We start from the raw sequence: 12141 nt of genomic DNA, 5'->3' as shown, positions 1-12141 counted from the left end.
GGAGAGGCAGAGAGAGAGGGAGAGAGAGAATCCTAAGCAGGCTCCATGTTGTCAGTGTTGAGCCCTATGTCGGGGCTCGATTTCATGAACCGTGAGATCATGAGCTGACCTGAGACCAAGAGTCAGATGCTTAACTGACTGAGCCACCCAGGCTCCCCAGTGTTGTGCATTTTAAACTTGTGAAGTTTTCAGCGCCAGCTACAGGTCTCCTCTAGAGAGATTTTTTTTTTCTTCAGTTTTTAATGTTTATTTTTGAGAGAGAGAGACAGAGCTCAAGCGGGTGAGGGGCAGAGAGGGAGGGAGACACAGAATCTGAAGCAGGCTCCAAACTCTGAGTTGTCAGCACAGAGCCTGATGTAGGGCTTGAATCCATGAACCGTGAGATCGTGACCTGAGCTGAGGTCGGACGCTTAACCAACTATGCCACCCACCCGGCCCTCTCTAACCAGTGTCTTAATGCCATCCAAGGAATAAAGTACTAATGTGCTATTCTTTCTTGCTAACTTTTGTGGTGAGAAAAGTTCATGTAGGAGATTCATTGCACAGATGGTGTAGTACTTTGTTTTTGCCAATATTAATACATTCCAGTACAAAATACTGAAGGAAAATCAAATCTGATTTGTCTCTTTCTGGCATCTGCCCTACACTGCCTTTCATTCTTCCCTACAGGCCGGGGTTTGAAGTCTCATGCCTACATTCACAGTGTCCAGTTTAGCCACCATGTCTTCCTCAACCTCCACACCCTCAAGTTTTACTGCCTTCCAGATAACTATGAGATCATCGATTCCTCGCTGGAGGATATCACAGTATGTATCCAGGAGGCTGGTTTGGAACTAGTTCTCTTGGGGGCCAGCCTAGGGCTCCTGGGGATTTGCCCGCCCCGAGGTTAGGGAAGAATCTCCATTTCTCGGGCTTGGAGAGGCTCCTTTCCCTTTGGGAGCAGCAAGAGAGACCTTAGTAAGAAGGTCTGGATTCATAATTGTGGCCTATGGTCTGCAATCTAGCGGCTGTTTCTGCTTCTAACATTGTGGGTTAGGACTAAAGAAATGCAGCTACTTTCTAATTGGGGTGAAAGCATTTTTGTGAAGTATATTACCTTCCACACTTTGGAGGAAGGATATGAATTAGGCCTGGTGTAGGATAGTGGATACCAAGCTGCATACCAGCTCATGACTACTTTTGATATGATGCAGGCCAAATGGCCAGTGCCTCCCATCTGTGGGCTCTGGTGTGTGATCTGTGCCAAGAGTCATTGTACTTAAGAGATCATAGAAGGTCTTCTTGGGTTTGATTAATGTTGGAACTATTGATTATTGTTTATTTTTTAGCAAGTGTCTGTGTATTCATGCTGAATGCTTTGTTCATTTTTAAGGAAAGCTTAGTGTCGAGTGTTTGAAACACTATGCTACTTTTGTAAATTTTATATGCCTGTTAATAGTTGAGGTTAAAGTAGTTATGGATGGTAATTAGAGAGAGGAACTGAAGTAAGTACAAGGTCCCCCAGAGACTTAGTAGAGACCTCCCTGCAGCCCTTTATGTGATGACCCTTATAGGTTTAGGACCGGGGAAGGTTCTGCTCTTGCCCCTCCAGCCATAGGGAGTATCAGATCTCAGATTTGCACAGAGGTGGGGAGGCATTCCTGCTTCTGCGCTGGGTCCGTACCAGTCCTGTGTGAGGTCTCACCTGACACTCAGACTCCTGCTGCCTGCAGAGACGTGTGTGTCCTCCGGTTTTGGACCGTTGTTTATCATGGAGTTGGCCAGATGTGAGGTCTGAAGAAAGACCTGGGGATTCAGTGATTTTGGGTTAAACACAGAGATCCCCTTCTAGATTAGTAAGGAGAGGGCCTGTTCAATGTTACCTCAGCTTTTATACCTATTGTTGGGAGCTCTTTGGTTGGGAGCCCTTTGGTTGTGTGATGAGACATTCATGACCAAAGTATTTTTTGTTTTTGACAAAAATTGCTATTTCACATAGCTCTTGTGAACTCTGTAGACAGTCCTGAAACATCTTGGAATTTTCTTTTGCTTTGCAGTATGTGTTGAAGCCCACTTTCACAAAGCAGCAGATTGCAAACTTGGACAAGCAAGCCAAATTGTCCCGGGCATATGATGGGACCACTTATCTGCCGGGTATCGTGGGCTTGAATAACATAAAGGCCAATGACTATGCCAACGCTGTGCTTCAGGTAGGATCAAGATGGGAACAGTGATGGGGAGAGGAGGTAACCTGAGAACACTGTGAAGGTCAGCCAAGAAGTGACTGCCTTCTGGTAGAGTCAAATGGTACCTGGAGACACCAAGTCTTGCTGAGGATTCTACTTAACTATTTGCACCAAACATAACATTCCTATGTCTGCTCAAAGGGCTGTTGCCCGATGGTGAGGCTTTTTCTAGCCTCTGGGCTCATGGCCTCTGTAGTTTTCAGGGAATGAAGGATAGAATGAGTGTGTGGCCTGGCAGTACCGAATAAGAAACACATGTGTTAGATGATGCATCTTTTCTTTTTTTAATAGCGCAGATGTTCCTTGTGCTGGGTATCTGAGGTCTTGATCCTGCTCCTGTGCTTAAGCTCCAAAGTGGGGCATACAGAAAGCCAAAGTTCTCCTGTTTGCAATTAAGTTTTGTTTTCTAAAAAATTAACGAGTTGGGGTGCTTGGGTGGCTCAGTTGGTTAAGGGTCCGACTCTTGATTTCGGCTCAGGTCATAATCTCACAGTTCGTGGGTTTGAGCCTTGCATTGAGCTCTGTGCTGGCAGTATGGAGCCTGCTTGGGATTCTTTCTCTCTCTGTTCCTCCCCCACTCACTCAAAAATAAATAAACATTAAAAAATTATGAGTATTACGTATACATTGTAGAAAAATTAGAACATGTTAGTAAGCACAATTAAGAACATTAACAATAATCTTGCTTCGTTTACCACAAAAATTAATTAAAAATTATAAACATAAACACTTAAGGGATGGGTGGAAGATGTAGAAAGTATAAAGAATGAAGGCTTCATTCTTTCCTTTCTCTAGTACTCTGTCCTGCTTAAAATGTATGAAATCAATACAGGCACACTTTATTTTATTGTGCTTCACTTTATTGTGCCTCACAGACATTGTGCTTTTTACAAATTGAAGGTTTGTGGCAACCCTGTGTCAAGGAACTCCTTCAGCACCATTTTCCTGACAACATTTGCTCACTTCGTGACTATGTCACATTTTGGTAATCCTTGCAATGTTTTAGGCTTGTTACTATACATATAAAATATACATATATATGTATATGTATTATGTGTAGGTATGTGGTCATATGCATATACTATATATGTATATGTATATTTTGTAGCTTATTTATTGGGGGGGCAGGGCAGAGAGAAGAGAGAGAATTCCAAGCAGGCTTTGCAGTGTTAACACAGAGCCTGATGTGGGACTCATACCCACGAACTCATGAGGCCATTACCCAAGCCAAAGTCAAGAGTCGGATGTTTAACCAACTGAGCCACCCAGGCACCCCTGTTAATTATATTTGAATTCCTGCAATTTCATGGTAAAACTTGAGTGGATGAGGAGTTGCTTCTTATGTCTGAGCAAAGAATGGGGTTTCTTGAGATGGAATCTACTGGTGAAGACACTGTGAGGATTGTTGAAATGACAAAGGATTTGGAATGTTACATAAACTTGGATGACAAAGCAATAACAAGGTTGGAGAGGATTGACTCCAATTTTGAAAGTTCTGCTGTGGGTAAAATACTAACAAACAGCATCACATGCCGGGGGGAAATTGTTCATGCAAGGAAGAGTCTGTTGATGCGGCAAACTTCATTGTCGTCTTGTTTTAATAAACTGCTGGAGTCACCCCGGCTTCAGCAACATGATCAGTCAGTAGCTCTCAGCATGGAGGCAAGACCCTCCACCAGTATAAAGATGACTCACTGAAAGCTCAGATGTTGGAGGGCATCTGGGCTGCCCAGTCAGTTCAGCATCTGACTCTTGATTTCAGCTCAGATCATGATCTCACAGTTGCTAAGATCAGGCCCTGCATTAGGCCCTGCGTCAGACTCTGCACTGACAGTACAGAGCCTTCTGGGGATTCTCTCTCTCTCCCTTTCTCTTTCTGCCCCTCCCCCTTGTGGGTGCACATTTGCTCGCTCTCTTAAAAAAATAAAAAAAAAAAACTCAGATGATAGCATTTTTTTAGCAATAAAGTAATTTTTTTTAACGTTTATAGATTTTGGAGAGTGGGGGAAGGGCAGAGTGAGAGAGAGAAAATCCCGAGAAGACTTCACACTGTCAGCGCAGAGTCCTACTCGGGGTTTGATCCCATGAACCATGAGATCATGACCTGAGCTGAAATCAAGAGTTGGGCGCTTAACCGACTGAGCCACCCAGGTGCCCCTAAATTACTTAACTTAAAAAGTATTTTTAAATTAAGGTATGCACGTTGTTTTTTTAGACAGAGGCTATTGCACACTTAATAGACTATAGTATAGTAGAAACATAACCTTATGATGGACTGGGAAACCAAAAAATCCCTTTGACTCTCTTTATTGTATTATTAGCTTTATTGTAGTGGTCTGAAACCGAACCTGTAATACCTCCGAAATATGCCTGTACATATTCTTGTTCAGCATCTTTAATGATTACATGTTAATTCAATTCGTGAATGAATTATAGTTTATTTAACCATCATATCTTGTATTAATGCATTTAGGGCCTAGATTCTAGGCTGTAGGCTGTTTGTAGCAATTTACAAACCCATCAGCAACACAAAAGAGAGTTCTTCATCTTGCATTGTGTCTGTTACACTTATTTTTTTCCCATTTTGATACATTTAACCTACCTTTTGTTTATTCACTTCTAAAGTTGATTACTTGTATTTTTTCAAGTGTTGATGGGCCGTGTGCTCGTTTTTCTGTTGGTAGTTTATTTTGCTGAACTCTGAAAAATATGTATTAGTGTTTTTCTGTTATATATGTTACAAAGATTTCCTTCTAGTTCTTATTTGGCCTTTAAACTTTGATTATGGTATTTTTGCATAAAGAATTTGGATAAAAAATTATGAAAGTGTATCTGTCAGTTTTGGCATCTGCCACTGATGTCATACCTAGACCCTGGAAAGGTTAAATGCTTAAGTAGAGAGAAAAAGACTTACAGGTTGAACAGATAGGATTTGAACATGGTCAGTACAGTTAGCCTTGGCTTTGTGAGGGGTTTTAGTTCCCATAGGAAGTTTTTATTTTTAAAATAAGTAGACGAACAAATCCTCTGTGATATAATTGCCACTACAATGGGATTGAATGGACGAAGTATTCCATCTGGAGGCTGAATGATTTCCGTCTGACACATACTTTTTTGTATTGTTGCTAAAAGCAGAGAGCAGCCTCCCTCCACAGCTTGGATAAGTGAGAACTAGGATGAACTTTGTCCATACTTCTTTCTTTCTTTATTAATTTATTTTTGTAAAGTTTATTTATTTATTTTGAGAGAGACAGAGAGTGCATGTGTCCACACATGTGCAGGGGAGGGCGAGAGAGGGGAAAGGAGAGAGAAAATCCCAAGCAGGCTTCACCCTGTCAGTGCGGAGCCCAACATGGGGCTCGAATTCACAAACTGAGATCATGACCTGAGCCGAAATCAAGAGTTCATCGCTCAACCAACTGAGCCACTCAGCCCCCATACTTCTTTCCTTTAGATAATAACCCTTTTTTTTTTAGTAATTATTCTCTAGGCATGAAGTCCTTGTTTATTTAGGTGAGCTAAGCTTGTAGGGGCTTTCCCAATCACCTCTGTTGCAGTATTCCCTGTGTCCTGAGTTGTCTTCCTCTAAGATGCCTAGGTTTATTGTATTTAGCAGAAACCTCTATCCTCCTTTCTAAACGGATTACCTTGCCAAAGAAAGTTGTGCTCATAGTAAGCACAGTGCTGTTAAGGATTCACAAACCCATCAGGAGGGACCTGTAGGGAGATGGCATTTATTTAGGGCCTGTTCTGTGGTTTCCCTCCCAGTTTTGTAGCTCATACTAATGAGCTTTATTTCTTCCTGAACCAACATGGCTAGTCTTTTTTTTTTTTTTTTTTTTTTTATTTATATATGAAATTTATTGTCAAATTGGTTTCCATACAACACCCAGTGCTCATCCCAAAAGGTGCCCTCCTCAGTACCCATCACCCACCCTCTCCTCCCTCCCACCCCCCATCAACCCTTAGTTTGTTCTCAGTTCTCAACAGTCTCTTATGCTTTGGCTCTCTCCCACTCTAACCTCTTTTTTTTTTTTTTTTTTGTTCCCCTCCCCCATGGGTTTCTCTTAAGTTTCTCAGGATCCACATAAGAGTGAAACCATATGGTATCTGTCTTTCTCTGTATGGCTTATTTCACTTAGCATCACACTCTCCAGTTCCATCCACGTTGCTACAAAAGGCCATATTTCATTTTTTCTCATTGCCACGTAGTACTCCATTGTGTATATAAACCACAATTTCTTTATCCATTCATCAGTTGATGGACATTTAGGCTCTTTCCATAATTTGGCTATTGTTGAGAGTGCTGCTATGAACATTGGGGTACAAGTGCCCCTATGCATCAGTACTCCTGTGTCCCTTGGATAAATTCCTAGCAGTGCTATTGCTGGGTCATAGGGTAGGTCTATTTTTAATTTTCTGAGGAACCTCCACACTGCTTTCCAGAGCGGCTGCACCAATTTGCATTCCCACCAACAGTGCAAGAGGGTTCCCGTTTCTCCACATCCTCTCCAGCATCTATAGTCTCCTGATTTGTTCATTTTGGCCACTCTGACTGGCGTGAGGTGATATCTGAGTGTGGTTTTGATTTGTATTTCCCTGATAAGGAGCGACGCTGAACATCTTTTCATGTGCCTGTTGGCCATCCGGATGTCTTCTTTAGAGAAGTGTCTATTCATGTTTTCTGCCCATTTCTTCACTGGGTTATTTGCTTTTCGGGTGTGGAGTTTGGTGAGCTCTTTATAGATTTTGGATACTAGCCCTTTGTCCGATATGTCATTTGCAAATATCTTTTCCCATTCCGTTGGTTGCCTTTTAGTTTTGTTGGTTGTTTCCTTTGCTGTGCAGAAGCTTTTGATCTTCATAAGGTCCCAGTAATTCACTTTTGCTTTTAATTCCCTTGCCTTTGGGGATGTGTCGAGGAAGAGATTGCTACGGCTGAGGTCAGAGAGGTCTTTTCCTGCTTTCTCCTCTAAGGTTTTGATGGTTTCCTGTCTCACATTCAGGTCCTTTATCCATTTTGAGTTTATTTTTGTGAATGGTGTGAGAAAGTGGTCTAGTTTCAACCTTCTGCATGTTGCTGTCCAGTTCTCCCAGCACCATTTGTTAAAGAGACTGTCTTTTTTCCATTGGATGTTCTTTCCTGCTTTGTCAAAGATGAGTTGGCCATACGTTTGTGGGTCTAGTTCTGGGGTTTCTATTCTATTCCATTGGTCTATGTGTCTGTTTTTGTGCCAACATGGCTAGTCTTTATCTTTCTTTAACGAGGTAAAATTTATTATTATTATTATTATTATTGTTACTATTTTAATTTAAATTTTAGTTAACATACAGTGCAATATTGGTTTCAGGAGCAGAATTCAGTGATTCATCAGTTACATACAACACTCAGTGCTCATCATAGCGTGTGTCCTCCTTAGTACCCATCTCCCACCCACCTCCCTCCATTATCCATAGCTTGTTCTGTATCATTAAGAGTCTCTTGTGGTTTGTTTCCTTCTCTTCACCCCCCTGCCCTGCCCATTCCCATATGTTCATCTGTGTTGTTTCTTAAGTTCCACATATGAGTGAAATCATATGGTATTTGTCTTTCTCTGATTGACTTATTTTGCTTTGCATAATACATTCCGGCTTCATCCACGTCATTGCAGATGGCAAGATTTCATTCTTTTTGATGGCCAACAAATACTTCATTGTGTTTATATACACCACATCTTCTTTATTCATTCATCAATCGATGGACATTTGGGCTCTCTCCATAGTTTGGCTATTGTTGATAATGCTGCTGCTGTATACATTGGTGTGCATGTACCCTTTTGCATCTGTATTTTTGTATCCTTTGGATAAATAAATACCTAATGGTGCAATTGCTGGATTGCAGAGTAGTTCTGTTTGGTAAAATTTATTTTTGTTCTCCTAAACCTTTTGGCCATTTTTGATCATAACAGAATTAATCACTTTTATATATATGTTCATTTTGTATCATTTTTATATATAATTATATTAATTTTTGTTATTTTATTTTATATTTATTTATTATCACTCTTTCAATAAATACCACACTTGGGAAAAACACTAAACTTTATTAAGATGACTTTCATGTTATTTAAAAAAAATTTTTTAATGGTTTTATTTATTTTTGAGAGAGAGAGAGACAGTACTAGTAAGGGAGGGACAGAGAAAGAGAGAGACACAGAATCCAAAGCAGACTCCAGCGTCTGAGCTGTCAGCACAAGAGCCCAACACAGGGTCTAAACTCGTGCATGGCAAGATCATGACCTGAGTCTAACTGAAGTTAGATGTTTAACCGACTAAGCCACCCAGGCACCCCATTTTTTTAAAGTTTTTTTTTAATGTTTTTATTTGTTTTTTAGAGAGAGAGACGAGTACTAATGAGGGAGGGACAGAGAGAGAGGCAGACACAGAATCTGAAGCAGACTCCATGCTCTGAGCTGTCGACACAGAGCCCAGATTTTATAACATTTTTTTTTTTTTTAATTTTTTTTTTTTCCAACGTTTATTTATTTTTGGGACAGAGAGAGACAGAGCATGAACGGGCGAGGGGCAGAGAGAGAGGGAGACACAGAATCGGAAACAGGCTCCAGGCTCTGAGCCATCAGCCCAGAGCCCGACGCGGGGCTCGAACTCACGGACCGCGAGATCGTGACCTGGCTGAAGTCGGACGCTTAACCGACTGCGCCACCCAGGCGCCCCCAGAGCCCAGATTTTAATGTGCATTTGAGAGATGGGAGAAGTTTGGCCTCCAGATAGTTATCTCTGCCCTAGCCAAATGGAATGTTTGGATTTCTAGCTTTTAATTCCTATGAATGCAAATATAGTCACAAACCTAATTAGAATAAATGAAGGAAATTATTAAATAAGTTGGTCAGTGAATAGGGACTTGAATTATTTTTTATAAAAAATTATTTATTTTTAGAGCGAGAGAGTGCACGAGAGGGAGGCAGAAGGGGAGAGAATCTTAAGCAGGCTCCATGCTTAGTGCAGAGGCTGATGCGGGGCTCAATCCCATTACCCTGGGATTATGATCTAAGTTGAAATCAGGAGTTGGATGCTCATCCAACTGAGCCACCTAGGCGTCTGAATACTTTTTTTCTTTTTTTTTTTTAAACTTCTTGGTTGGGTTGCCTGGCTGGCTCATTTGGTGGAACGGGTGCCTCTTGATCTCAGGGTTTTAAGTTTGAGCCCCATGTTGGATATACAGATTGCTTAAAAAAAATTCTCTAAAATAAAAAAAAATAATAAATAAAAAACTTCATATCCAAAACAAAGTATCTGCACAACTGGACTTTATGTGAAACTTAGCACAGAGGATGTTTCTATAATAATGTGAACTTTAAACATAAGCATTTCCTTTTGACTCTTGGAGGCCATCACAGGCCTGGTTCTATAAGAGCTTGGCTCCCAGGGTTGTGCGTGGGGGCCCTTCGCAGGGGCTCTGGATTAATTGGCTGAAGTATTTGACTTCCAGGCTTTGTCTAATGTTCCTCCTCTCCGGAACTACTTCCTGGAAGAAGACAATTATAAGAACATCAAGCGTCCTCCAGGGGATATCATGTTCTTGTTGGTCCAGCGTTTTGGAGAGCTGATGAGAAAGCTCTGGAACCCCCGAAATTTTAAGGCACACGTGTCTCCCCATGAGATGCTTCAGGCTGTTGTCCTTTGCAGCAAGAAGACCTTTCAGATCACCAAGCAAGGTAAGGAACAAGTCATTCATATTTTGTCTTTTTTTTTAAACCTTTTTTTTTTTTAAATGTTTATTTTGAAGGAGAGAGAGAGAGCGTGAGCGTACGAGCATGAGTGGGGGGAGGGGCAGACAGAGGAGGAGACACAGATCCGAAGCAGGCTCTGGGCTCTGAGCTGTTAGCACAGAGCCCAACGCGGGGCTGGAACTCATGAGCCATGAGACCATGACCTGAATTGAAGTTGAATGCTTAACCGACTGAGCCACCCAGGCACCCCAGTCATTCATATTTTCTGATGTTAGGGCAACAAAATTAGTTTGATGAGCAAATTTACTTGTACTTGCTGTAAACCTTGTAGTAACCAGGTGAGTATCCAGTTCATCATATGATTATGTTCCTGATTCTTCTTTCATCAGCCTGCCCTGTTCAGAGTCCTGAGATTTCAGCTGGATAGAAAGTCTGTCATATGTAGTAAACTAAACTGTATGGTTCTGGGGGAAAACCAGGAGGCTGGGAAAGGTGCCAACCCTTAAGCACTTGCCACATTTGTTTCTCATTTTGTCATGTTGCAGGCTAGATATTCCAATGACCTGTTTTGACTGTTTTCATCCCTCCAAGTCCAAATAGTTATTGCCGTGTGAGTAATGTGGACACTGTAGCTCTTACTACCTGGATCTCATACAGTATCCTCTGGCCTCATGTCAGTTTGTTCATCATCCATTCCTGTTGCTAGTAGGTTTTAAGGCTGCAGGGATAAGCAACAGTTTTTTTCTTCCAGGAGCTCCCATTCTAGTGGGGAAGATAGTTGTGTAAAAAGGTGAGCACAGGGTGGTAAGCGCTGTGATTGAGGAAGGGAAGTATGCTCTGGGAGGGAGTGTGGAGCAGGGAACCCTGGCTGAGCACATGGGAGGTCGTATGGAGTCAGAGTGGAGGAAGAGCTAGCTGAGTTCCAGGCACAGAGGAGATAGGTTGGGGCTGGGCATTCCAGGTTAAAGAGGACACTGCCAACAGGAGCGTGGATATGCCAGGAACAGACACAAGGCTGCCAGTAGCCAGGCGCTTGGATTCCGGGGGACAGTGTGAGAGCTGAAGTGGAGGTGCGAGAGAGGGACTGGATTGTCGGGTTTATGTGCCCCTAGAAGGAGATGGGTTATATCCTGACAACAGTAGGGGCTTTTAAGCCAAGATGTGATGTCAGATTTAGGTTTTATTTATTTATTATTATTATTATTATTATTATTATTATTATTTTTATGTTTATTTTTGAGAGAAACAGAGACAGAGTGTGAGCAGGGTAGGAGCAGAGAGAGGGAGACACAGAATCCGAAGCAGGCTTCAGGCTCTGAGCTGTCAGCACAGACCCCGATATGGGGCTGGAACTCACGAGCCATGAGATCATGACCTGAGCTGAAGTCGGACACTTAACCGACCCAGCCACCCAGGCGCCCCACAGACTTAGGTTTTATAAACAAGATTCTGGCCAAGGAGTGATTTAGAGGGGAAATTCAATACTGGCTTTTGATGGGTGGTGAGATACACATTTGAAGTAGAGATGATAATGGAAGGTCCTGGTTGGGTCAGAGATCCCAGGGAGAGAGCAAAGATCAGAAGACTAAGAGCTTGACCTTGAGGAGTGCCAGCATTTAATGTCCAAACAGAGGAGGACGCCCAGAGGACAGGATGGTGTTGCCTGAAAGGAAGAAGGAAAACCAGGAATGTGGCATCATGCCAGCCAGCGCATGGTTTGGACTATACTAATTTGCAGCTTCAAAATGCCTCACCCTTCCTTCTTTCCCAGGGGATGGAGTTGACTTTCTGTCCTGGTTTCTGAATGCTCTACACTCAGCTCTGGGGGGCACAAAGAAGAAAAAGAAGAGTAAGTCATGTTATTTTGTAAAAGGCAGCTCTTTTTTTGTTTGCTTCCTTTTATAGGCACTTTGCAACTTCCCATCCTTTTCTTAACTTTTTATTTTTTTGTGTTAGGGTAGTGTCTGTGTATACATGGACTAAATTTTATTCCTGAATAGGTTCCTCTCCATTTTTTTTTTTTTTTAAATTAATTTTTTTTAATTTTTTTTAACATTTTTAATTTATTTTTGAGACAGAGAGAGACAGAGTATGAACGGGGGAGGGGCAGAGAGAGAGGGAGACACAGAATCGGAAGCAGGCTGCAGGCTCTGAGCCATCAGCCCAGAGCCCGACGCGGGGCTCGA

General features: G+C 42.0%; 1 protein-coding gene across 1 annotated transcript in view; it reads left to right on the top strand.

Moving 5' to 3' along the window:
- The window catches only part of USP39 (ubiquitin specific peptidase 39), a 34256-nt gene that overhangs the window by 5211 nt on the left and 16904 nt on the right, over window positions 1-12141 (top strand). Inside the window, exons 4-7 of the mRNA XM_025931921.2 lie at window positions 670-806; window positions 2037-2189; window positions 9715-9940; window positions 11727-11804. Coding sequence (XP_025787706.1) covers window positions 670-806; window positions 2037-2189; window positions 9715-9940; window positions 11727-11804 — 594 coding nt within the window. The remainder of the gene's footprint in view (window positions 1-669; window positions 807-2036; window positions 2190-9714; window positions 9941-11726; window positions 11805-12141) is intronic.

The sequence above is a fragment of the Puma concolor genome, chromosome A3 (assembly GCF_028749965.1).
Source record: "Puma concolor isolate L17-30 chromosome A3, mPumCon1.1.hap2, whole genome shotgun sequence".
Classification (NCBI taxonomy): Eukaryota; Metazoa; Chordata; class Mammalia; order Carnivora; family Felidae; genus Puma; species Puma concolor.
The sequence above is the reverse complement of the archived record's forward strand: the minus strand, read 5'-3'. Positions and strand labels throughout refer to the sequence as shown.